This window comes from Capra hircus, chromosome 19 (assembly GCF_001704415.2).
Source record: "Capra hircus breed San Clemente chromosome 19, ASM170441v1, whole genome shotgun sequence".
Classification (NCBI taxonomy): Eukaryota; Metazoa; Chordata; class Mammalia; order Artiodactyla; family Bovidae; genus Capra; species Capra hircus.
Window position 1 is genome coordinate 54,740,842 of NC_030826.1, and position 26,152 is coordinate 54,766,993.

At 52.1% G+C, this 26,152-nt stretch overlaps 1 protein-coding gene across 3 annotated transcripts in view; it reads left to right on the forward strand.

The window, feature by feature from the left end:
- Positions 1-25,810, forward strand: part of RNF157 (ring finger protein 157) — an 80,105-nt gene extending 54,295 nt beyond the window's left edge. The window contains exons 4-20 of one of the 3 annotated variants that reach the window (XM_018063758.1): positions 422-568; positions 1,648-1,765; positions 2,350-2,416; positions 2,702-2,745; positions 3,161-3,208; positions 6,219-6,290; positions 7,153-7,312; positions 7,437-7,549; positions 9,642-9,880; positions 10,832-10,940; positions 12,320-12,431; positions 13,032-13,219; positions 13,501-13,566; positions 14,386-14,434; positions 16,741-16,851; positions 20,804-20,844; positions 22,851-22,937. In XM_018063758.1, the coding sequence (XP_017919247.1) occupies positions 422-568; positions 1,648-1,765; positions 2,350-2,416; positions 2,702-2,745; positions 3,161-3,208; positions 6,219-6,290; positions 7,153-7,312; positions 7,437-7,549; positions 9,642-9,880; positions 10,832-10,940; positions 12,320-12,431; positions 13,032-13,219; positions 13,501-13,566; positions 14,386-14,434; positions 16,741-16,851; positions 20,804-20,844 (1,684 nt within the window). In that variant the 3' untranslated portion in view covers positions 22,851-22,937. Of the gene's footprint in view, positions 1-421; positions 569-1,647; positions 1,766-2,349; positions 2,417-2,701; positions 2,746-3,160; positions 3,209-6,218; positions 6,291-7,152; positions 7,313-7,436; positions 7,550-9,641; positions 9,881-10,831; positions 10,941-12,319; positions 12,432-13,031; positions 13,220-13,500; positions 13,567-14,385; positions 14,435-16,740; positions 16,852-20,803; positions 20,845-22,850 lie in introns of all 3 variants that reach the window. The other 2 variants (XM_018063757.1, XM_018063756.1) reach the window with 2 other exon arrangements.

Below are 26,152 nucleotides of genomic sequence, written 5' to 3' on the forward strand. Positions count from 1 at the left end.
TGGAGGCCTAAGTGTGTGATCACAGAGGGTAGCCCGCAGTATATTCAGTTTAAAAAGGAAGAGAAGGGACTTCCTTGGTGCTCCAGTGGGTAAGACTCAGGCATCCAATGCAGGAGGCCCGAGTTCCATCCCTGGTCAGGGAACTAGATCCAATATGGCGACACCCAGAGTCTGTATGCTGCAGCTAAGATCCAGCACAGCCATTAAAATAAACAGATAAATAAATTTTTATAAAATAGAAAAGGAAGGGAATTCCCTGGCAGTTCAGTGGTTAGGACTCCTTGCTTCCACTGCAGGGGCCGTAGGTGGGTTCAGTCTCTGACCAGGGAGCTAGGATCCCACCAAAAGAAAAGGAAAAAAAAGATCACTGTAAACATGTTAATGGGCTCCCCCCGAATGCCGAGTCTTTGTGGTTTTCTAGATGTGCCGAAGAAGTGAAGACCGCTGGGGACGAGGCGGGCAGAGCGAAAGTCCACTACAACGTGGAGTTCACCTTCGACACGGATGCTCGGGTGGCCATCACCATCTATTATCAGGCCACCGAAGAGTTCCAGAATGGCATCGCCAGGTAAGAACGAGGGGCCAGGAGAGCCACGTCCTTCCCACACAGGCCAGGGTCCACGCCTGACGCGCTCCCCTGCCGAGGAAAACATTCTTTTTCGACACTCAGGCAAGAACTGTTCCTGAATTTGGATTTTCTTACTTACACAGTCTTACTTGTTCACTTTTTCTCTTCAAACTATGCCATCTTGGTACAGGGACAGGTAGCAGCATATTCCTTCAGGTCATCACAATGCTGTCAGAAACCGATTAAGCTGGGTCGACTTCCTGGTCTAGTGGCTAAGACTCTACATTCCCAATGCAGGGGGCCCGGGGTTCAAACCCTGGGCAGGGAACCTAGATCTCGCATACCCCAAATAAATAAATTTCTTTATTTAGCACAGCCAAATAAATATTTTAAGAATCTTTTAAGCTACATTTCTGTGGGTATGTGGGTTGAATAGATACCTTTTAAAAATTACTTACTTACTTACTTATTTTTGGCTGTTTTAGGTCTTAGCTGTGGCAGGATCTTCACTGCAGCATACAGGATCTTTTCCTTGCAGCAGGAGGATTAGTTGTCCCAAAGCGGGTGGGATCTTTGTTCCCTGATCAGGGATCAAACCTGCATCCCCTGCATTGGAAGGCGGATTCTTAATCACTAAACCACCAACGCTCAGTGACTCAGTCATGTCCGACTCTTTGCGGCCACATGGACTGTAGCCCGCCAGGCTCCTCCATCCACGGGATTCTCCAGGCAAGAATGCTGGAGTGGGTTGCCATTTCCTCCTCCAGGGGATCTTCCTGACCTGGAGATCAAACCCTGGGATCAAAGCCAAGTCTCTTGCGTCACCTGCATTGGCAGGCAGACCCTTTACCACTAGCGCCACCCGGGAAGCCCTCACAGGGAAGTCCCTAAATAGATAACTTCAATAGCACCACCAAGCAAGGGCAAAGAAAGATTATAAGGAGATCTTTTTTCTTTTTTCTGTTCCACTCTGTACTGAGAGCCTGTTGATAATTGACAGCAGACACGGAACAGAGGAAACCATCAGATCCTCTGGGCGAGACGGTAACTTGTGCTTTGCTTCCCACTTTGACCAACAGCTACATCCCCAAGGACAACAGCCTGCAATCGGAGACGGTGCATTACAAGCGCGGGGTGTGCCAGCAGTTCTGCCTGCCCTCGCACACCGTGGACCCCTCCGAGTGGACGGAAGAAGAGGTGAGCAGCCGGCGGCCGCCAGGAGAAAGCGCAGGGCAGGTTCCGCGCGCAGGCCCGCAGGGCACGGAAGCTCCTCGGGACCCTGGCTGGCAGCACAGGACCGGCCCCGGTGCTCGAAGGCGTGCTCCCCTTTAGCCTTCTGATGCCTTCATGCCCCGGGAAGGACACAACTAATTTTTCTATCCCAGAGCAGCCCCATTAGCCTAGGATATTTTGAGAAAGTAGTGCCCAAAGGAAAGACCTACAGGTTACAAACCTTTACATCTCTGAGGTTTCTTACAGAGAGACTGGTGGCCTTCAACTCAGTGGACTTAGGTAGTTGGAAAAGGCAACCCACTCCAGGATGCTTGCCTGGAAAATCCCAGGGACAGAGGAGCCTGGTGGGCTAAAGTCCATGCTGTTGAGAGAGTGGGACACGACTTAGAGACTAAATGACCAGGTAGTCACCAGGTTGATGGGTGAGGAGCTACGAGGAAGTTAAGGCCTCCCTTTCTGGTGGATAACTGTGCCTTTTGGATGTGAGGCCCCCTCCCTTTGGATGTAAGACCCCCTCCTCCCTCCCTTTTTCTCTTCTTTCCCTTCAGCTTGGCTTCGACCTAGACAGAGAGGTTTACCCGTTGGTGGTCCATGCCGTGGTGGATGAAGGTGATGGTACGGGTGCTTCCCATCTTCTGGGCTGCACGTGGGCCCATTTGTGGCAGGCAGGCTGGCAGCAACTGCGGCCTCAGATCCACAAGGGCCCTCCGTGGGCGTCAGTTTCCACATCCCAGTGCCCTGTTGCTCCCAGCCTCCTCGGGCACCGACAGTCCTACTGGGTGACTTAACCTGCCCCTTGCTGTGAAGCCAGAGGGTCACAGGGGCTCAGGGAAGGTGGGTGGGGTCAAGCTGTATCATTAGCGGTCTTCTCCCCCATCCATGTGCCTTTCTTTCTTTCAGAGTATTTTGGCCATTGCCACGTCCTGCTGGGCACTTTTGAAAAGGTCAGTGGGTGACGTTACGGGACTTGCTTTGGTACGCACTGCTGTCTCTCCTCCGAGGTCACGTGGAGGCCCCTTCTCTGGCTGCCTGGGCTTGGCAGAGCGGGTCTGGCTGGGAGGCTGCGGGAAGCCGGTGGGGAGCACCCCTCTGCACATGCAGGGCCTCACAGGGCCGAGTTCCAGCTCAGCCACCAGCTTGCTGATGCCCCTTGACTCCTTAGGCCTCGTTTTGTCTTCTTAAATCGGAAGGGCTAGACTACATGCTTGAGGACCCTTCTAGAATGAGGAGTCTGTTGTTCCACACTCCAGGGCGGGGCTGGGGGGATCCAAGAAGGAGCCTAATTGAGAGAAGTAACAGGAGAGCAGCTGGTCTCCCTCTTCCTCGTCATAACTGCCGTGTTTCATGTTTTCCCTCCAGCACTCAGATGGCACTTTCTGCGTCAAGCCCCTCAAACAGAAACAAGTGGTAAGCATTCGAGGGCCGGGGCTGTTGGTGTTTCCCCACTTTGCTCTCTGTCTCTCTGCCCACTCTTCTGCTAAGCACTCTTCTTCCCCGCTCCCTGCCTTTTTTTTTTTTTTTTAATCAAAGAAGAAAAGCAAAATGGGATGCTTTTCTGTGTTAGAAATGACTTGGGTGGCCTGAAAGGAATACTGGTTTGGGGTGTCTGTTGTTCCAGAATTGTCGGTGGCGAGACGGCCAGTAAAGGACTTCAGAAAATGAAAGGATGAGATTTGTCTCCTGACATCAGGTTTAGGGAGAACTCTTTTCATTGAAAAGGCCAGGCTGAGAAACTAACATTTCCAAGCTAAAAGAATAAACTATCAGGGTCTGATTCAGGGCCAATTAGAGCTCTTGGCTTAATGTATCCCAACATTTCTTTTCTCAAATTCAAAGTCTGCTGGCCATCTGCCCCCTTTCAGGATGACGGGCAAGTTATGCAGGTGTCTGCCGGAAGCCCTGACCCCTGAGGCCGGGGGGAGAGCCGTGGAGGACAGGAGGGGAGAGTGGAGTCAGTGGCATCGCCCAGCGACGGTGGCCTCATCACGTGGAGGGTGAGGGGCAGTCGAGTGTAGGGCAGGGCAGGCCTTGGTTGAGATGCAAAGAAAGCCTCCCTCCCCTACGATGGCCGACAAATATCTGAAATTCTTTTTTTTTTTTTTCCATTTTTTAAAAAATGTTTTTAACTGGAGGGAAATCGCTTTACAATGTTGTGTTGGTTTCTGCCATACAACAACGCAGATCAGCCATAATTATACATGTATCCCCTCCGTCCTGCGCCTCTCTCCCCTGCCCCCACCCCACATCACCAGGCTGGGCTCCCTGTGTTACACAGCAGCTTGTCACCAGCTCTCTGTTTGACACACGCTGGTGTATATATGTTGATGTTACTTTCTCCATTCACGCCACCCTTCCCTTCCCCTCCTGGGTCCGCAAGTCCATTCTCTATGTCTGTGTCTCCATTCCTTTCCTACAAATAGGTTCATCAATGTCATTTTTCTAGATTCCATATACATGAGTTAATACATTGGTTTTCTCTTTCTGACTTACTTCTCTGTGTAAAACAGGCTGTAGGTTCATGAAATTCTAATTCTTCATTCTTTGAGGTACTAAGTGCTCTCCACCCTTAGTGAGTGAGGTCAGTAGTCATCAGTAATATCTTAGTATGAATTTGTTGGTAATGTCCTTTCCAGAATCTTCACTACATTAAAGCAAGTTTTAAGAGAGGCAGAGGAGATGACAGAGCCTGAGCCCGGGGGGTGCTGCCTGGAAAGGCCGGGCCTCAGTGAGTTGCCTCATGGGGAGGCCTGGTTCTCCAGGACGCCTGCATGGGGTGGAAAGGCTCGGGTACCTCAAGGGAGTTGGTTCATCCCTTCTCCTGTCCCTCGAAGGCGATGGCACCCCACTCCAGTACTCTTGCCTGGAAAATCCCATGGACAGAGGAGCCTGGTGGGCTGCAGTCCATGGGGTTGCAAAGAGTCGGACATGGCTGAGTGACTTCTTTCACTTTTCACTTTCATGCATTGGAGAAGGACATGGCAACCCACTCCAGTGTTCTTGCCTGGAGAATCCCAGGGACGGGGGAGCCTGGTGGACTGCCGTCTCTGGGGTCGCAAAGAGTCGGCCATGACTGGAGCGACTCAGCAGCAGCAGTCCCCCGATTGGCATCAGCAATAGGCTTTGTCTAACTGGAGACTAGAATGTGCAGACGATAATGGACTGGGCCTTAGGGCAGGGGACCACTGGGGGTAGGGGGAGTGAGGACTGAACTGGCATGAGGAAACGAGGGAGGGGCCAGCTTTGGCAGACGTGGCTCAGGCTGTCTGAGTTGAACTGGGCCTTGAAGTTGGGGTTTTAATATTTGGCCAAGCTGCACAGCATTCAAAATCTTAGTTCCCTGACCAGGGGTTGAACCTGGGCCCCAGAAGTGAGAGCGCTGGGTCCTAACTACTGGACCACAAGGAAAGCCCTGAGGTTGGGGGTTTTAAGAGGCAGGACTTGTTCAGTTGCTAAGCTCGTATCCAACTCTTTGCGACCCCATGGACTACAGCACGCCAGGCTTCCCTATCTTTCACCACCTCCCAGAAGTCAAGTGAAGTCGCTCAGTCATGTCCGACTCTTTGCGACCCCATGGACTGTAGCCTACCAGGCTCCTTAGTCCATGGAATTTTCCAGGCAAGAGTACTGGAGTGGGTTGCCATTTCCTTCTCCAAGGGATCTTCCCAACCCAGGGATTGAACCTGGGTCTCCGGCACTGCAGGCAGACGCTTTACCATCTGAGCTGCCAGGGAAGCCCTCCCAGAGTTTGCCCAAACTCAGGTCCTTTGAGTCAGTGATGCCATCCAACCATCTCATCCTCTGTCGTGCCGTTTTCCTCCTACCCTCAATCTTTCCCAGCATCAGGGTCTTTTCCAATGAGTCAGCTCTTTGAAGGACTAACGGGTAATTTTGCCCACCTGTCCGTGATGGGGGTGGCTCAGTAGTGGAGGAGGGGTGCAATCGGCCCCTCCTTCCAGAGCCTGCTCTCTCTCAGCATCTGCATTTTCCCTTCCCCACTTTCCCTTGCCCATTTCTTCTCTTTCTCATTTCCATCCCTTCATTTGTATAAGGTCTAAGCTCAGCTTTCATTCTATAGCTAGATAATGCGTCTATTTTGACCTGTGGTCCTCCACCCTTTGCCTAATCTCTGGGCTCTGTCATAGTGACCTACAGTACAAGGATTACTGTTGTATTTATGAATGTTCATGTTCCCTATTGGACAAGAGTGGGTGAATTAAGCATCAGATTTTCTTTTCCTCCCAAAGAGAACATGTAAGTAAATAAGGGCATCCTGTACTTGCCTAGGCCTTTGATTGTTTCCATTGTGAATCTGTAGTCCTTAGTTACTGAAGGAGGTTCGTGGTGGAGATGCGTAAGTTCCCACTTTTATCTTTCATTAGAACCAGCCTGCCCTTGCACTTTTCCGTTTCTTCTTCAGGTGGATGGGGTCAGCTACCTCCTTCAGGAGATCTATGGGATCGAAAATAAGTACAACACGCAAGAGTCTAAGGCAAGTTCCATCCATGGTTCTTTTTTTTTTGGGCCTTTCCCTGCAGAATATGGGCTCTCAGTTCCCCTACCAGGGATCACACCCTGACCCACTGCAATGGAAGCACAGTCTTAACTCCTGGACCACCAGGGAAGTCCCCCATCCACAGTTCTGAATGTCCTCTTCCCAGGAGGCAGGGTGAGACCGCCTCTGATCCAGCCAGGATCTAGGAATTTAGCACACCAAACTCTGAAATTTGTCTGCTCCTAGAAGGGTATTTCTTCTTCCTCATTTCAGATGATTATAATTATATTTAAATTTGGAAATGAAAAAATGGGCTGGTTTGGATGGGTTCTTCTGCAGGGCTCTGCTCACCCAGTTCCCTGGACCCTCAGTTCATCGCTGTCCCCTTCCCTGTGTGGCCTCCTGGGCTCCTTTAGCTCTGACTGATGGACAGGACCAGATCTCGTTCCAGAGGAGGAGCTTGGCACACACAGTTGCCGGAAGTGAAACTGGGCGTGCACTTGCACTTGGTAAACCATCAAGTTCAATGCAGGTGCAAAATCCTGTTGATAGGACTTGTCTCAGCTCTGGAGGCAAGCTGCCTTCTAAATTATGGGGGATTTCCCTGGGGGTCCAGCGGTTGAGACTTCGCCTTCCAACATAGGGGTTGCAGGTTCAATCCCTGATCAGGGGGCTAAGATCCCACATGCCTTGCAGTCAAAAAACCAGAACATAAAAATAAAAAAACAGAGGCACTATTGTAACAGGTTCAATGAAGATTTTAAAACTGATCCACATGAAACAAACAGATGAATAATAAAATAAAGCAGGGGTCGTGAGAGTCTTTGTGACGCTGGCTGTCTGCCCGCCCCCTGGCCAGGTGGCTGAGGACGAGGTCAGCGACAACAGCGCGGAGTGTGTAGTGTGTCTCTCCGATGTGCGAGACACCCTGATCCTGCCCTGCCGCCACCTCTGCCTGTGTAACACCTGCGCCGACACCCTTCGCTACCAGGCCAACAACTGCCCCATCTGCCGACTGCGTAAGCCCCCCGAGGCCCCGCTGGGCCCCCCAGGTCACTGCCCTCTCCGCCGGGCTGGCCTCTGTGGAGCCTCTCGTCCCTCCTGACTCCCCCACGTCCCGACGACCTGTTTCCTTCTTCGCAGCCTTTCGGGCACTGCTGCAAATCCGAGCCATGAGGAAAAAACTGGGCCCCCTGTCCCCAGCCAGCTTCAACCCTATCCTCTCATCCCAGACCTCCGACTCGGAAGAGCATTCGGTAAGTTGGGCCTTTTTTTTTTTTCTCCCACCTTCTGTCCTTCTTCGCGTGGCTTGGCAGCAAGTAATTGAATCTTGGCACTCTGAAGTACTGAGTAAGCTGGCCGAGATCTCATTGTGTTAGAACCAGCCGATAGTACAGTGGAAAATGAGGTTCTGAGCGTTAAAACCTCCCCTTGCTGTCTTGGGAACTCAGTGTCCAGTTAATATTTACCATCCCTAGAGCCAGCGGCTTGCTGTTTCACTCTGGAGGTGGGGTCAGTTCTAGAACGCCCCCAGGCAGAAACCAGAGGATGATTGTTTGAGGTTTAGATTCAACTTACTATTTTTATCTGAATCCTCAGAGAAGGTGACTATTTTTCTTTACCCCGTTTCATGGCTTTAGATACTAGGAGCCAAGTAGATGAAATAATTCACCTTGGTCTCGTAGTGTAAGTGATGGTGCAAAGCTTCCAAGCTTTGTAGTTATGTCTATAGAAAGTCTTGTCTTTAGGTTAACATGTGAGTGGAAGAGATTAATTGTTAATTATTCAGTAAGTGGTACTGGAATGATTAGGTAGCTATTTAGGGAAGAAAAATCAGTTAGTTTAGCACTTCACGCCTTATCAGATAATGAATTCCAGGTGGAGTAACTAGTTAACTACCCTAAAGACAAAGCAAACCAAGCCTTAAAAACCTAGAATACTTTACAGATGATTCTTTGGTTGACTATGGATGGGGGTTCTCTAAGCTTGAAAACAATCCAAAAAAAGAATGTGGATTTTATCACATAAAAAACTTTAAACTTTAGATATGTAAAAGATGGCCTGAATTAAAACTCAATCAATAAATCCTATAAAGAAAAAAGTGTAGGCACAACAAAATATAGTCAGAGGAAAGGCTAGGATCTCTAGAATAACTCACCTGAATGAAACAATAGATAAATGGGCAAAGATATATAGAAAACATTTCTCAAAACAGGCAACGTAGCTGGTTAATGATCAAACACATTAAAATTTTAAAAGTCAACCACATTAAAAATCAACAACACGCAGGTTAAAATGGGAGACCATTTTTCACCTTTCAAGTTTAGAAACTTCCTTTTTTGAAGATATCCCATGCTGTCCAAGAAGCAATTAAAATAGGTATTCTGTCCTGCTTATAGGATTATACCTAGAAAGTTCACTGTAAAAAAAACAAACAGCTGTATATATCAAGAGCCTTAAAAAACATTTGTACTTGGGGATTTCCCTGGTGGTCCAGTTGTTAGGACTCCGTGCTTCCAATGCAGCAGCCGCTGGTTTGAACTGGTTGTGGAACTAAGATCCTGCGTGCTGCACGGCACAGCCAAACAATAGTAATAAAAATAAAATGAAATTTTTAAATGGCTTTATAAAAAGGAAAAAAAAAGAGGTATATGATAGGGTGAAGATTTAATAAAATTAATAATTGAAAAAAAAAAAAGTACCTTTGGACTTGGTAATCTAAGGTCTTGGAATTTAACACCCAGAAAATGATCTGAAAAACAGAGATGTGTGCATAATAAATGAACAGATGTTCATCAAAGTGCTGCTTACAGCAGGAAATGGATGCAATTAAGTAGGCAGCACCAGTGGAAGAATTAGGAAAGGTATGGTATCTGTGAAAAGGAACACGTGTGAATGAGATTATTATGTTCTGTGAAATAAGCTTGGTATAAAATTATTATTTACAGATTGATCACAACTGTGTAAACAGTACGGGGGGAAAAATTGGAAGAAAATACACTAGAAAGCTGACGAAAGTTATCAGTTAGGTGACTCAGTTGTTGATTTTTTTCTTTTTTTCCATTTTTAGGTGTTTTCCAAATTTCCTGTAAAGAACACATATTTCTATTATAATAAAAAAAATAAACATTATTAAGAAGAAGCTCATATATAACTAGAGTCTCAGCACATGTGGTTCTCAGCACATATTTTCTCTTTCTTCTGCCTCTAATAGAGAAGCTTTTCTTGGCAGAACCCCCAGACTAGATATAAAAGGAAGCATTTTTCTACCGTAGAGGAAGAAACACACTCATACCATAAAATGAAAAGTATCTAATCAATTTTTCAACCTGTCTCTGATTCCCCTAGTCCTCAGAGAACATTCCGCCAGGCTATGAGGTGGTGTCTCTTCTGGAGGCCCTCAATGGGCCCCTCACCCCATCCCCAGCGGTCCCCCCACTCCACGTGCTTGGAGACCGACACCTCTCAGGAATGCTGCCTTCCTACGGCAGCGATGGCCACCTGCCTCCTGTCCGCACCTTTTCCCCCCTCGACCGCCTCTCCGACTGCGGCAGCCAAGGACTCAAGCTCAAAAAGAGTCTCTCCAAGTGAGTAGGCGGCGAGCAACAGCGTTGGCCCTGGGGTCCTTGACGCGATGCTTTCGGTCCATCCTTCCACTCCTGTGTGCTCACTCCAGACCTGGGTCCTGGGGTTGGCATAGACCCTCTGGGCTGTTGCCAGAGCTGCTCATTTCACTGGAGACTTGGGCTAACAACGCCGGAGGCGGAGTTATCCCATCCCTTAGGAGAGGAGTATAAGATGGTACATGGGTCCTTAAGAGGATCCAGACGGATAAAACTTACATGTTCTGTTTCGGGAGGAGGGTATAAGGTATAGGGAAGATGACATCGTTAGGGTCATCTGTGGGAGCGTCCCTGGGGAGCATCCCTTAGTCTGAGGACTGAAGGAGCCTTGTGATCTGTATTTCTTAAGTATTTACATCCACCTTGGCACAAGTCATGGAGCTTCCCAGCTGGCATGGTGGTAAAGAATATGCCTGCCGTGCAGGAGACGTGGATTCAGTCCCTGAGTGGGGAAGATCCCCTGGAGGAGGAATGGCAACCCACGCCAGTATTCTTGCCTAGAAAATTGCAGGGACAGAGGAGCCGGGCGGGCTTACAGTCCATGGCGTGGCAAAGAGTCAGGCACGACTGAGCGTGTATACACAGGCGCAAGTCATAAGTTTCCCTGAAAGAAGAAAGGAGGGTATTTTACAGATGAAAACACTGAAACCCTAAAAATGTCAGTGGTTTTCCCCAAGTTCAGACACAACTATTTGAAGGAGCAAAAGGGAAAACTCAGATTTTTCTGACACCCAGAAGAGGTCTCAGACCTTGGTGCCTTTTCCCACGTCTCTACTCCTTCCTGCGAGGTGAGTTCCCTGCAGTCCCCCCCATGGCCCTCTGCTCCCTCTGACTTCTAGGTGATGGGGGTGCAGGTGAGTTCCATTCTTTAAGTGGGCACTGGCTGCAGCTGTTTCTCCCTCTGGCCTCACACAGGTCCATCTCCCAGAATTCTTCCGTGCTGCCCGAAGAGGACGATGAGCGTTCCTGCAGTGAATCTGAGACGCAGCTGTCTCAGAGACCGTCAGGCCAGCATTTCGGAGAGGTAATATACGTGCCCTCCTTGTTGGGTTTTGGACTCTGGGTCCTTTCCTTCCAGCCTGCTGGCCTCTTTCGGTCCATCTGCTCTCATTGACTCATCAAACACCTTCTGAACACTCTCTGAGATGCAGCAAAGGTGTCACTAGACTCATTCTTTCAACAAAGTATGGGGCCTGTGTGTCTGACCAGGCGTGATCCTCTGTGCTAAGGATAGCAGCGGTGGAGAGACACTGAGGTCCTGCCCTCATGGTGCTTATTATAGGCTTGGCAGTTGGGGTGGGGTGGACACGCAGGACAGTCAAAGACAGTCAAAGTGTGTGTGGCAGGTCGTACCACGGGTCAGTGTGTCAGGTAAGGGAGGGTCGAGGCTAGGAGTGGGGATGCTCACTTTAAAAAGTGGTCCATGGCGGGACCTCCCTGGCGGTCCAGTGGTTACGACTTCGCCTTCCAATGCAGGGGGTTGCAGGTTCAATCCCTGGTCAGGGAGCTAAGATTCCACCTGCCTCGTGGCCCAAAACCCAAAATATAAAACAGAAACAGTATCGTAACAAATTCAATAAAGAGTTTTACAGTGGGCCCCCCCCACACACACAAATGGTCCATGGAGAATGCCCGGGCTGTCGAGTGGTTAGGAGTCTGCGCCTCCACTGAAGGGGGCAGAATTTCTCAGGCATTGACGAGAAAGGCAAGAGAAACACTCCTGGTCGTAGGGACGTTACACGTGAGGCGCGGAGCAGGAGTGGGGGCCCTGAGCAGGCCAGTGGCCCAGCGGGAACTTGGCCCCACCAGGCCTCCCCTGGCAGAGGTGTCCAGACAGGCTCAGGCAAGAGACAGACAGAGCTAGGCAGAGGGGACGCCTGCACTACAGTTCAAGAGAAGAATTCCTGGAGGAGAGAGAACCAACAGACCTTTGCATCTGCCCGGGGTGGACTGAGGTTATGAGCCCAGGTGACGGGTGGCGGGGTGGGCATGGAGGGCCGGTGTGGGCTGGGAGGGAGATGGTGTTTATGTTAGATCCATCGAGCTGGAACCAACCCCCCCACCCCAGAGGAGAAGCCCAGGAGGGCTCCAGGGCCTCGACTGGTTTTGTGTTCTTCCCCTTCAGAAGGAGAGCTGTTTGCAATCCTGGGGAAGCCTGGGTGCTCCCGTGTCACAGCTGACCTGGGTCATCTGAGCTGCCGTCTTTGTGTGGCTCCAGCAGGTGCTGGGCCTCGGGCAGGAGGCACTCGCACCTCCCCGGGGAGACAGCCAGCCCGCCCGGGTCAGGGCTGCAGAGGAGTGGTGACAGAGGAGAAACCAGCCCTGCCTCGCACGTCACCCCCCGTCATCCCTCGCCCAGGCCCCCTGCCCTGACCCCTTCCCTCCGACTCTGCCTCTCCCCAGGAATGCGGTGTCACCCCAGAAAGTGAGAACCTGACCCTGTCATCGTCAGGAGCTATTGACCAGTCGTCCTGCACGGGAACCCCACTCTCCTCCACGATTTCCTCCCCAGAAGGTACCTGAGGAGGGCTGGAGTCCATGGCGCTTCTAGTATTTCCTCCGGGCTGGACTGGGCAAGCAGCCAAGTGATACCTCAGTGGCCACACCGAGCAGGGCCCGACTTGAGGGGGAAGCGGGACTCGGTGTCTCGCACTGAGAGGGTGGTCTCGCCCCCCAGCTGGGGGGAGGCAGGTAACTTGCTCCCAGTGCTGCTATCGGAAGGTTTCTTTTAACATCGTGACAGGGAAGAGCAAATCCCCCACCCCTGAGGTTGAGTTTGGAGCTCTAAAATGTAAAGGATAAGGACTTCCCTGGGGTCCAGTGTTTCAGACTCCGAGCTTCCAATGCCAGGGGCTCAGGTTTGATCCCTGGTCGGGGACCTAGGATCCTGCGTGGCCCACAGCATGGCCAAAAAGAAAAAATTTAAACTGAAATAAAGTGTAAAGGAGCCAAACCTTGGCAAACCTTAAATCTAAACACTGTTTGGTGAGGGCGAGGCCGGGCTGCCACGGTCCTCACAGCCCCTGGGTGCGGGGAGAGAACCTTGCTCCCAGTCGGTTCACGGCAGCTGTGTCTGACCTCCATCTCCTCCCCCGCCCAACTCCTGTCTCCAAAGACCCTGCCAGCAGCAGTCTGGCCCAGTCGGTCATGTCCATGGTGTCCTCCCAGAGCCAGCACTCCCAGATCAGCACCGACACCGTCTCCTCCATGTCCGGCTCCTACATCGCCCCTGGCACAGAAGAGGAGGGGGAGGCCCTCCCCTCCCCCCGGGCCGCCAGCAGGACCCCCTCAGATGAAGAAGAGGTAAGCGGGGGACACGGGATGGCCCTTGCCGCTCTGGTTCTGCAGGCTCATCCCAAGCAGCTCGACCCAGGGTCTGCCAGGGAGATCACAAAGCCCCCCCGGTGCCCCCGGGAAGGGAGCTTCAGAAAACAGGGTGCCTCGTCCTTAAGTCAAAGACACCCTCGTGTCTGCTCTTTGGTTTGGCACTTCTGTCCTGAGGATGTGGTTTGGGCTTGCTGCCAGGCGAGCTGGGGAGATGAGCTGGTGGTGTCTGCACCTTGATTTTCGCTGCTCTTCTGCAGGTGACGCCCGCGGCATCTCCAGACTGCAACTTCATGGGCCTCGCCTCCGAGGAGCAGGACGCAGAGGTAACAGCCAGGCGGAGGACGGTGGTGCCCCCTCCCCAGTCTAGGGGCCTTCGGTGCTGGCAGAGGGTGCGAATGGGATGGGAGCTGTTCTGGAAGAAGCCTGTTAAGAGGCGGGTGCAGAGCCGAAGGACTGCCCGATTAGCGAGGGCACTGGTCTCAGTGTAACAGGCGTGCAGAGAGTTCTAGTGGGAAGTTTTCCAGGCCAGACCCTCGAGAGGGTGTTTGTCCTCCGTTTGCCTGGGACAGCCGGCTCACAGGTGCTTCCTGGCACTGGGGGGACACCAACCGAGTGATGTGGCTTTTGCCCGCCTGTCACCCACTCCACCCATCCAGGAGCTCCATCCGGTGGAGGAGTCAGGATTGTAATTCAGCGTGAGAAGTGCTCAGACCCAGCGGTGGGCCCGTATAGGAGCATTCGGCTCACAGTGAGGACACCAGAACTTTTTTTTGAGCCACGAGTTCTCAAAGGCATACCTGGACAGGGTTTGGGATCCTAAGGAATTTCTGAAAGTGCTTTGACCTCACAGTTTGCTTTTTCAATTCACAACTTTAACATCCACCTTAGAGAGACAGTGTGAGCTAAACTATTACCTAGGCTATTCTTGAGAGTCCTAGGATCCATCTGTAATGTGCCTCAGACCTGGTTCCTACAGGCTGATCCTGTCTCGCCAGGCAAAATCTGCCTCTGCTGGGCCTCCGCGCCGTCTCACGTGGATGGGAAGCGCACAGAGACCAGGAGGCTGGTTAGCGCTGTTTTCAGCCAGTCGGTACACTCATGTCTCTGCTTCCTGGACTCATAGCACCTTCCTTCCATCCTAGGGGAACGATGTTCTAGAGGAAGAGGACGCATCGCCCACACAGGAAGATGGTAAAAGACCTGGTCTTTGGCTCCCTGTTACCATATTTCTTTCCTGGGTATTTGCTAAACGGCACAGAAAGGGGCACTCGTGGGAGTGGGTGGCACTGCTCAAGGGTGTGGCTTTGGAGAGATGTTGTCTTCTTGATGAAACAGCAAAAAGCCAGCAGGGTATCCGAGGATCTCAGTGGCCTTCCTGCTTTTTCCGGCCCCCTGAGCCAAGGCTGCAGAAGATATCATTCAGGTGGTTCTCCATCTACGTGGAGTAGATTCTGAAGCTTCTTGGGCAGCTGCCTTCACCTTCCTTCCTGCTTCTCAGCGGAGTCTCATGGAGCTGGGTCGGGCAGCCCTGGAGCTGAGCTGCAGCAGGAGCAGAGGGCAGTTTCCATCACTTGGTGGGAAGGACTACAGGCAGTAGGTCTGGTTTTGCTTTAGTGAAGAAAAGGGCTGTTGTTACAGTAGCAGAGGGGCCTTAGCAGCAGTGGGCACAGTGAAGGCTGGAGGAGAGGCTTCGGCAGGTCAGGGCAGGTCAGTGTTCTGTAAGCTATTGGGCCGACTCTCTTTACTGTCATTTAGGCCTCAATTTGCAATGGCACCCCTCTCCAGTACTCTTGCCTGGAAAATCCCATGGATGGAGGAGCCTGGTGGGCTGCAGCCCATGGAGTCGCAAAGAGTCGGACACGACTGAGCGACTTCACTTTCACTGTTCACTTTCATGCATTGGAGAAGGAAATGGCAACCCACTCCAGTGTTCTTACCTGGAGAGTCCCAGGGACGGGGGAGCCTGGTGGGCTGCCGTCTGTGGGGTCGCAGAGTTGGACACGACTGAAGCGACTTAGCAGCAGCCGCAGCAGCAGCAGCCGCAGCAGCAGCAGTGTGTATATATCAATCCCAATCTCGCAGTTTAGCCCTCCTCCTCTTCCCCCTCCCAACCATAAGTTTGCTTTCTACATCTGCAACTCTATTTCTGTTTTGTAAATAAGGTCATTCATATCTTCAGGGGGAAGAATTTTGTTTCTAGTAAACCTAGAGCGGACCTACAGGCAGGGCAAGGAAGCAGATTGGGCGGGGCTGGGACTCCCACCTGGGAGGGGAGGACCCAGCGACCCAGGAAGCGGTGTCTCCCTCCGCTGCTCTGAGGCGCCTCCGCGGAAGGGTGACCTCCGAAGCAGACCCGGATCCCAGCCTGGAGGCAGGTGTCACGCTAGTCGCTTCTGCTTTAGCGCTGGCTGTTGCGGGGGGTGGGGGGCGGGATGGGGCAGCTCAGGCACCCTGGACTGCTCCCACCGGGGAGCCGGGAGGAGGAGCATGGCGAAGCAGACTGCGCCAAGCAGGGTGCGCTGCAGTTGATGTCTTGAGGGTTGAGTTCCCCATTGTGATTGTCGCCCTGGCAGTTAATACTAGCTTCTGGAAAGTGCAGGGCAGCAAGTGGTTTCTGCCTGACATTCCAGAGCCCAGCACGGTAGCTGTATGTTTTTTCCTCTCCCTTCCACCAAGGAAAAAAAGAGGGGAGAGTCTTGAAAAAAATAACATCTAAAACTGTCCCCATCTTACATGACTGTAGGTTTCTGGTCAGTCCCTTAGAACAGGGGTCCCCAACTTCCAGCATCTAATGCCTGATGATCTGAGGTGCAGCTGATGTAATAATAATAGAAATAAAGTGCATGATAAATGTAATGAGCTTGAATCATCCTGAAACCATCCCTCCCCCCCCTCTGGTATGTGAAAAAACTGTCTTCCAGGAAACCAGTCCCTGGTGCTGAAAAGGTTGGGGACTGCTGCCTTAAAACATACTCAGAATAACAAATTAAGCCTCATCAGAAAATAAATCATAATTTTGTGAACTAAGCGATTCTTTGATTTGATGGGCAAAATTATGGAACCAAAGAGCTTTAATTGATGTTCTATGTATTAGCCATTTCCCAGAGCCTTGTGGTCATAAACGCACCCCATACAAACCCACAGTCATGGGCCAGAGGCGGAGTTGCTTCTCTGGTGGCTCCCCCAGCTCTTCCCAGCCTGACTTAGTCCTGTTCTGGGCCTGGGCACACATCCTGCAGCCCTCCCCAAGGTCTGACTTCCCAGGAACAAAGGCTGGAAAGGAGCCTGTTAAAGAAACAGCAGGACAGGAGAACACAAACAATTTAATTCCTTTTTTGTCCACTCTTTACCCACTTAATTACTGTCTTTTTTTTTTTTTAAACATATGATATGATTTTTTTTTTTTTGTCTCCATCCTTAAGATTTTTATTTTAAGGACAGCAAAGCAGAGAAAAAACACAGCCAGCCCCTCTCTAACTGCCTTAACTCCGTTACAGGCCAGAGGACATGCGCATTTCTAGGTATGGAGTGTGACAATAACAATGACTTTGACATCGCCAGCGTGAAAGCACTGGACAATAAGCTGTGCTCTGAGGTCTGCTTACCCGGTGAGTGGCAGTCTGCTGAACATGAACTTGGTGGGAGACGCTCCCTCCCCTGCTCGCACCCCCTGCTCTCACCCTGGGACACCCACCTCCTGTCCTGGAGTTCCTGCAAGAAGGCATGGGCTTTGCTAAGATGCTGGAAGCCAGTTGCTGAAAGGAGAGTCCTTGAGCAAAGAGAGACCCCTGCTCTGAGCAGGAAGAAAAGGGGCAAAAATCCCTCCCAGTTCTTCCGATTTGGCCTGACAGGGCACATCCATCACAGTCTTACAGATCCCATGGCAGGGGGCCACGTCTTGCTTTTATCAGCAGCTTTGGAGGCAGACACCAACCACGTCTGTGAGAAAGTCTCAGAGAGCCCTGAGCCCTTGAAAAGGGAACTTGCAATTCCGCAGAGAATCTTGGATTGTTAGGATCAGAGAGGAATTTGAGAGTCAGCGTTTCATAGATGAGCGAGTGGCTCTGTGACCCAGGGAGGCCTGGGTGACCACCAGTTGCCTTATGCTCACTGGATGTGGATCCCAGAGGAGAGATCAGGGGTGGAAGGTGCCTCCTCTCCCTGGAGCCTTAACTCAGTTGGCCCTCTCCCAGGGACATCAGGGTGCCCCTGATGTGTTCCCACAACGCTAAACTGAATCTGGGATACATTCTCACGAAGAAGCCCAGCTGTCGGTCACACTCCAGGCACTGAGGTCCCTCTACTCCTTGCTTACAAGGGCTCCACCAACAGGCCTCTAAAGCCACATCTTGCCCAGTGAACTAGGTAGAAATTGCCTCTCCTGGGTTCACGGCAGAGATTGCCTTCACGTTGCGTGGTTCTGTAATCTTTTAAAGTGCCCTGAAACGAAGACTTCCTTCGCTTCAGGACAGCCACGTCTTTGTCGTGGGTCCAGTGCTTTACTAGCTCGGCGACGTGGCTAGGGGCTGGAGGGACAGCCTCCTGTGGTTGCCACTCTCCATCAGCCTGTGGAAGACCTGGGTCTTCACCCCTTTGGCCCCGCGCAGGCTTGTGGCAGGGGAAGTTATAATTCCCAGAGACGCCTCCCCACTTAGTGCTAACCCTGCCAAGTCTGTGCTGGGAGCAGCTGGGGCCCAGGGTCCACTTCATTCCTGCCTTCCCACTCCTTACCTGGCTTCTTTCTGTCCATGTGTTTTCTCATGTCTTTTTGCCAAATTTGTAAGTCTGTCTGTCCGGTTTGTTTATTTTGAAACTCATTTATGTTATCCAGACTCTGTGAAAGTTCATGTTCACTCGTGCCTGACCCTGAGCTTGCTGGGCGTGCGCACACCCAAGAGGCTCTCGCTGGGCCTTCCGTTCTTAACTGGCAAGGGCCTGTATTCCACATGCTGGGATTTTTTTCAAGAAAAAAAAATTGTGAGAATAGATGAATCCCTGTTCCGCAAAAGTGTGGATGAGTCCGGGGCAAAGGTTACGGGAAGAATTTGCTTTGGTCAGTAGTTGGGGAAGATGACCAAAGGTTCCCTGTTGGCTCAGATGGTAAAGAATCTGCCCGCAATGCAGGAGACCCAGGTTTGATCCCTGGGTCGGGAAGATTCCCCCGGAGAAGGGCATGGCTTACCCACTCCAGTATTGTAGCCTGGAGAATCCCATGGACAGAGGAGCCTGGTGAGTCCATGGGATCACAAACAGTCAAACACGACTGAGTGATTTAACACTTTCACTTTGGGGAAGATGACATCTCTGCCCTCACTCTGCCCTGTGTCTGTAGCAGCTGTGCACACTGGGCTTTAAGAGAGAAATCAAGGTTCCTGCCTCGCCCCGGGCTCCCCCGCCCTTCCCACCCTCATTTTTTGGCAGAGGGAGCTGCTGGGAATTGTTTCAGCCAAGCGGTGCTGGTGGAAACTGATCCCATTCTGTCTGCTTCCTCCTCTCCCTACCTCCCTCTGGCCAGCCTGCTGGTGGATCTTTATTCCACTCTGGGCTTGCAGGAGGGGCATGAAACCTGGGATTCCTTATGGTGATCTCGGGAGCCAGCCATTCTCAGATTAAACCGAGTTCACCGTTTGGGCCAGATGTGAAGGCACATGGCTGGGGCGGCTGCTCTGGGCCCAGGCATAAGGGGTCCCTACGTAGCTTCACCCAGAGGTCTCAAAGGCTCTTATGGGAGAGGGCAAGTGCATCTGCTCTCTCAGTAAATGTTTCTCCAGTTCCACTGTTAGCATCACACTGGTAGCAAAGTGCTGGGGAACTCTCTGGAAGGATCTGTCAGGTTAATGACAGAAGTACCCACTTTGGTAGGTCCCATGGAATAGACAGGCTTCATCACACTCAGCTGGAAGTTTGGAGTTCCATCCTATGACTGAGGGACTTCAGGCTGGCTTGGCCGCCAGGACAGCTTCTCAGGCACTGGGTCTTCCTCTCTACAAGGACGTCAGTCCCCTCACAGAGGGCCCACAAGCAGCAGAGCCCCAGCAATATCCCACGGTCCACCGCCCCCAGCCACATACGTGCTCTGCCAGGATTCCCAGCTGGCGGCGAGGACCACTCACGTCCCCATCCTCCCCGCTCTCATCACCCATGTGGGAGTGATGCTGAGAGAGCACCTGTGTCAATCCAGCCCTTCTTTCTCTAAGAAGCTTCTGGATCTTCTTGGACCCTAAAACTAAGGGGAGGTGTGAGAACATGGTATATTCTGAGGTTGTTCTGAAAGATTCCCAAAGGGAGGAAATCTGAGTTGAGAGGGGTAGGTGGTGAGCAGATAAGAATGCGTGCTAGGTAGATGTGGTTGCAAGGAATATGATGGCCTGTCACACAAGTGGCAGGATAGTAGTCAGGGGACTGGTGACAGTTCTGTGAAAAGGCTCTGGGGAGTGGTGGGGAAAAGCAAAGATAATTTGGTTTAGTGGAAATACAAATGTTTTTAAATGACTGCATTGTACAGGAGTGGGCATCGCCAAAGAAATGTAAAATACTTATGGAGGGAATTCCCTGGCAGTCCAGTAGTTAGGACTTGGCGCTTTTACTGCTATGGCCCAGGTCTGATCCCTGGTTAGGGAACTAAGATCCCCCAAACCGTGCAGCATGACCAGAAAAAAAGAAAACAAAAAAGTACTTATGGAGACCCGAAATAACCCAAGACGAAGATGCTACTAGGAAGGGTTACACTTCCCAGATACTAAGGAAAAACTGAAGTGAACACCCTCTTTTCCTGGAGAGACTCTACAGGATGGTCGGAGCTGTTACAGCCCTTATATTTAATTAGTGGCTGGACAGAGACGGGAAGATGGTTCAGACAGTAAGGAATCTGCCTGCAATGCAGGAGACTGGAGTTCGATCCCTGGGTTGGGAAGATCCCCCGGAGAAGGGAATGGCAACCACTTCAGTATCCTTGCCCGGAGAATTCCATGGACAGAGGAGCCTGGTGGGCTACAGTCCATGGGGTCGAAAAGAGTTGACGCGACTGAGTGACTAACACTTTGAGAGACAGGAGTGGGTATGAAAAAGCACCCTGGATGTGCTTCTCAAATCTGCCTCTAGAGGTCTCTCCACTCTCCCATTTCTGAGTCCCCAGGATGGAATTGAGCGAGAAGCACCTTTCTCTACCCCTGCTGAAAGATCCTGAATCTCCAGGCTCCCTTTTCTGGCTGAGGGCTGAACAGAATGGCTTACCTGCTGCACCCAGGCTCTCCCTCTGAACAGGAGGAGCCAAGCAGCAGCAGGGTTTGGCCATGGGTCCAGCAGGGGCCCTTTTTAGAAGAAAGGGTACTGTCACGAAGCCCAGGAGCACAGAGGCTTGAGGTGGTTTCAGAAGGAGCCATGTGTGCGCCCTGGCTCAGGAACTGGACCAGTGGCGTTGGTAGCAAGGACTCAGGCATTCAGACCTGGCAGCTGGTGGTGGTAGCCGTGTAGTGGAGGCGTTTGACTTTGCACATGCGTGTGTGTCTGTGTGTCTTCTCTCTCGTTTACCATTTGCTTTTGGTCTTTCCCACCAAACAGCCGCCGTTCCGGAGTCCTGCCCCCTAAACATTGAGGAATAGGTATGAGTTCTACCAAATTATATACTTGAACAAACAACTCACTGTCTCTGGGGGTTCTTAACTTAGAAGGGTGATCTGGCCTACTCGTCATGCCGTCACACTTAGAGGGCCATCCTTAGAGGGTGCCAGACTGCGGTGCCTCCAGGGAATAGGGACCCCCACATTCTGTCTGGCTGCGAGAGATACCTAACGATTTTCTGTCCCACAGACTCCTCTGGCCCGGGGTCCACCTCTGCAGGGTAGTATCAGAGGTTTAGGATGGATGATCGCACCAGGACATTTATGCGAAATACTCAGTTTCTACCCACTTAATCCTAGTGTTTCTGCCATTAAAGGGTTTCGTGTCTTGGGCTGGCTTAACTGAAGGCTGACTCCAGACCCTCATGAGTGGCCTCCATCACAGGAGAATATACTGAGCCTCAGGCCTCCAGTCCGGGGTCACAGGCCCTGTCCTCTGAATGAGCCCCCTGCTGGGCCAGGTGTGGCTCTTGGCTCTGCCCAGGAGAAGGTCACAGTGCAATGGAGGAATTCAAGGATTCAGCAATTTTCACGGCATGAGGAGGGGGGCAGTGGGGGAGGAAGTCGGCACACGCTGGACCCTCTTCGGCTGGGGGGTCGTGTGGGACAAGCTGGGAGAGGTGGCTCAGAGGTTCTCACGCCAGAGGTTGAATGACTTTCCCCAACTCCAGGGGGTTAGGGCTTCCTCCTCTCCCGTGGAAGGAGTTTCTCGCTGCACTGGAGGGAATAATGAATGGATGGAGCCAGTCTGTAGGCTGGAGGCCTGCTGCGGGGAGATGAACCTGAACAAGGCTGGGGGTGGGCCTGGCTGTCGAGCACATTCTAAGAATCAGGCACCCTGCTCGGCACTCTGCCGTGTCACCTCACTTATCTCTCCCAGCAACTCTGGGGGCTAAGTACACATTTCCATCTGATAGATGGGAAAACTGGAACTCCAAGTACAATGACCTGCCCAGGGTCACACAGTCAGTCTGTTACAAGTTGGGGGTGTACCCAGTTTTCTGACTTACAGATTTAGATATGACTAGAGAGTGCACAGCCCTTGCTTGGTGGCTCAGCGGTAAAGAATCCTTCCTGCCAAGCGGGAGACCTGGGTTCAACGATCCCTGGGTCGGAAAGATCTCCTGGAGAAGGAAATGGCAACCCGCCCCAATATTCTTACCTGAAGATTCCATGGACAGAGGAGCCTGGTGGGCTACAGTGTGTGGGGTCGCAACGACTCGGACATGATTTAGGGACTAAACAGCAGCAGAGGGTGAACAAGCCAGAGGTGGTGACTGGATACACAGCACAAAGGAGAGAGAAGCCCCAACCCCGGGCTGTGGGCGTTGCCAGCGTGGGCGGCCGGTGCTTCTCGTGCAGGAGCCGTGGACTGGGGACAGAATGATGAGTTTAGGGGATGGTGCTCATGGGACCCCACGGCTCTGGGGCTAATAGCTCCTGAGGTGGATGACACCAGCTGATAGCAAACCTCAGCGGACTGTTTGGGTGCAGAGAGGAGTGGCTATTGCACTGTCCTCCCCCTTGCCATTCAGTCCCTGGCACCCTCTGGGCAGCCAAGCACTTCCTGCTCCACCCTGGCCCCCACAGCAAACATCAACTCTGGGCCCAAATTAACACATTCTTCTCCATCCCATTCACTTCCTCCTGCCTCAGGAAAATCTCAGCTAGACCCTTGTCTGCGGTCACACTGAAGCAAACTTTAAGACCAAATAAAGATACAAACGTGGGTCCTAGGGCAAGGTCCCACAAAACAGGGACCATCCCATGTGTCCCGCCATTGTAGGCCCCAGTGTCCGTGACTGTCCCTGGCCCAGTGGGCACCACTGCTCCTGATTCCTCACATGCTGTGGTTGGCACACCGTGGGAGCTCCAAGTAATGGGCAGCCTGCCAGTTTTCGTGCCGAACTCCCAGGCTGCCGTGCTGGGGACACCATCTGGACCGATCCGGAGGTCCAGCTCGAGTAACCTTGCATTTCTCTTCTCAGGTGCCTGGCAGGCTGATGACAACGTGGTGAGTCGTCGGAACACGCAGCGCCGGCGCTTGTCCTCCGGAAGCCTGGAGGACCCCGAGGACAGGCCCTGCGTGTGGGGGCCTCTGGCCGTCTGAGAACCCCGGCCTGTGTGCCAGGAGCCCCCTCCTGTCCTCACATCCCTTCCTGGCCTCACTGCACCGCTGACCTGCTGGGCATCCTCAGCAAGACACGTGGAGACGCTTTAGACCCACGTGGAAGCTGGATGCTTGAGAGCGCCTGCTCCTTCTCCCACCCTTCCGCAGTCATGATCCTTCCCCTCAGAAGGGACCAGACGCCTCCTTGTTCCTTGAGGGCTAAAGCCACGGGATGAACTGCAGCTCCTGAGACCCTCTGCAGAGACTTTTTGAAAACGTTTCCACTGAATCCTGACCTTCAGGTGGAGCTGAGGCCCGTGGACCAGTTGTTTCTTGTGCATCTTTTGTCTCCTTAGGCGGGTAGACCAGGAGGACTTGGAGTTTGGGTGACTTCGTTACAGACACCTGGCATTTTCTGGTCTCTGGGACATCATGACCAATCTGAAACCTCCAGTTCGGGGTGGGGGTTGGGGGATGACTCCTGCAAAAAGGGAAAGCCGTATTGCACAAGAGGTGGAGTTCCCCCTCGAAAAGCGTTAGGAGGTCCTTTCTCCAGGACAGTGAACAGTGGCAACCACTGGAAGGTTGGTTGGGAAAATATTTCTTGCTTCTTTCTGGTGGCAGAGGCAGTGCCTCATGTGTCTGTCTGCTTAGGAAGGAGGCTAAATCGTGCTTGAATCTGAGGATCCCTTAGTTACATGGCTCCCTTCTGGAGGGTTATTTATGATCAGGTGCACTCAAGAAGGCCTGGGACTCCATCCTAAGGTGACACCACAGAAACAGTTTAACCCCTTCTATGTGCCAGGCACATGTTAGGAGCTGTCGTGTGGTATCACGTTTCATCACTACTGCCCTGTCAAGTGGCCTTCTTATCCCCACTGTAGCCATCTCCACCCCCTTTTCTTAAGTAGTTGAAGAAATAGGTTGAGAGAGGGGGTGGACCGGTGATTCTCAATTGGTGCCCAGGAGCCCCAAAGGGAGTTGGGGAAAGGGCTGAGCTGGGGCCAGGGGTAATCCAGGGGGCTCCCCTCCCCACCCGTTGTCCTCCTCTGCCTCCCCCCCAGGTCTGCTGAGCCTGATGGGGGAGGTACTACCTTCCATAGGCTCATTGGAGATTTAGAGGTATTGTTCAAACCATGTATCCACCCTACCCCACCGCAGTCTGTGTAGGACATATAACTGACACCCTGAAACAGCAAGGCCAGACCGTAAGCTGTTGGCTGTTCCTGTCTCAACACTGGTGTTGTCAGTGGGTTCCTCCCAGCTCTCAGATAGATGTGCTATCTGCCGGCTTTTGGAAGAGGTTGTTGTTTAGTGGAGCCTGAGACTGGGAAGCAAAGCTGGATCCAAAAGTTTGTGAGGCAGAGATGTGATTGACAGAGCCCTAGGATACGTCTACCACGATGACCTGAATTAATAGTTGGTATTGTGACCCTCGAAGAACTTTTCAGGTCCTTCCCAAGCCCAGGGGACCTTTTGCACCTTCTATGTAGTTCCTTTGCGCTGCCAGGCGGGTGGTGACCCGCACACTGTCTGATGGCTGTGTGCTCTGGGGGATGGGGAGGCCTGTAGTCCCAACAGACACTACACAAACCAAGCCTGAGTCTCTGCCTCTGTCTTGAGTTTCCCACGTCCACCTTCTCTGCAATCATGCAGTGGACTCTGCTGTTTCAGGCCCCACTTCATGTCCTTTCTCTCCTCAAAACATTTGTATGGCCCCTATCTTATTTAAGATATGAGCAATAACCCCACTTACTGATTTCCCTGAAGTTTGAGCCCCAGAAACATTAGGGAATGGGACCTCCCTGAGCCTGGGGTGGTGGCATTCAGACCCACCTGCTCTCCCGGCAGGTAGTATTCACAGTGTGCTGTTACTTGAGATGAAGGAGAGGCAGGTAAACAGTAGCCACAGCGGCCAGGAACCCTAAGAGGAAGCCATTGTCTTCACCCTTTCTGGAGGGCCTGGCTTCTCCCAGGAAGAAGCTCAGATTCCTCAAGGCCTTGGCTCCATAACCAAGACTGACCTGGGTGAGAAATGGCTCTTCATGCCTGTTTCTCAGACAGTTCCTGCTCTCTCCCCAAACCCCCCACCTCTCTGCTCTCATTTAGCTCTTTGGCAAGTAGAACTTTCCCTGGTGCTCCAGTGGTTAAGACTCTGCACTTCTACTGCAGAGGGTGCAGGTTCGATCCTTGGTCTGGGAACTAAGACCCTGCATGCCACATGGTCTGACCAAAGTGGGGGTGGGGAAGATCCCTAGACATAGCCCATCCAGAGAGGCTGGTCTTCAGCCTGGTCAGGGAACAGGACAGATGCCCCAGGCATCATCTGGAGACCATCATGTTGTAAGCAGGTGACCCAGAGAACCTGTGACGGGGCCTGGCTTCTCCCATGAAGCCACAGACTCCCCTGTGTTTGCGGTTCCTTCCTGCCATGCTTAGGTCTGAACTCACCTGTGAGCTCACTTCTGAGTGGTGCCATGACCCTGGCCTCACGGAGCCCTTTTTCCTTCCCCTCCCCAGTCCCATCCCCCCAGAGGTCATGCCCACGCTGGGGCATCGCCTGGGCACAGATCCACACACTGTAAGCCATCTCCCCTGGGAAGAGTTCGTGTCCTGTCCACCTGATCTCGGTATGCTGGTTTCTCACTTTGCTTTAGGATTTGCACACCTAGTATGTGGGAGTCTGCGAGTCCTGTTGTGCCATCTGTGTACCCCTCACTCCCTGGAGTACACTTGTGGGCACACTACAGTGGGGATGTCAAGGATGCAACATTTATGGATTGCTGCATGATTCTTAAAAATGAATAAAACTGTTGACAAGGGAAGGAGAGCCGTTAACTGCGCAGCTGGCTTATTTGTGAAAGTTTCTGTCTCACTTTCTCTAGCTCTCTTATTTTTCTTCAAGACAAGCTGGATATGAAGGAGTGAACTAGGACAAGGGATAGGGAAAGACATGTTTCTGGATGGGAGTTGACTGCTGGCCTGGTCACAGCTCCTGTGCAAAGGCGTGATAACGAGCCCTCCCTCTAACCCACCCCCAACCCCTCGCCCTTAAACCGGAGAACTTCCAACTGCAGCTGCTCAATAATTGAAGAGCAGGAAAGCTGGTGACTGGAGGGAGGCTGGGAGAAGGGAGGAGAACGGACTACAGTTCGCTGTTGGTCCTCATCACTTAAAGGC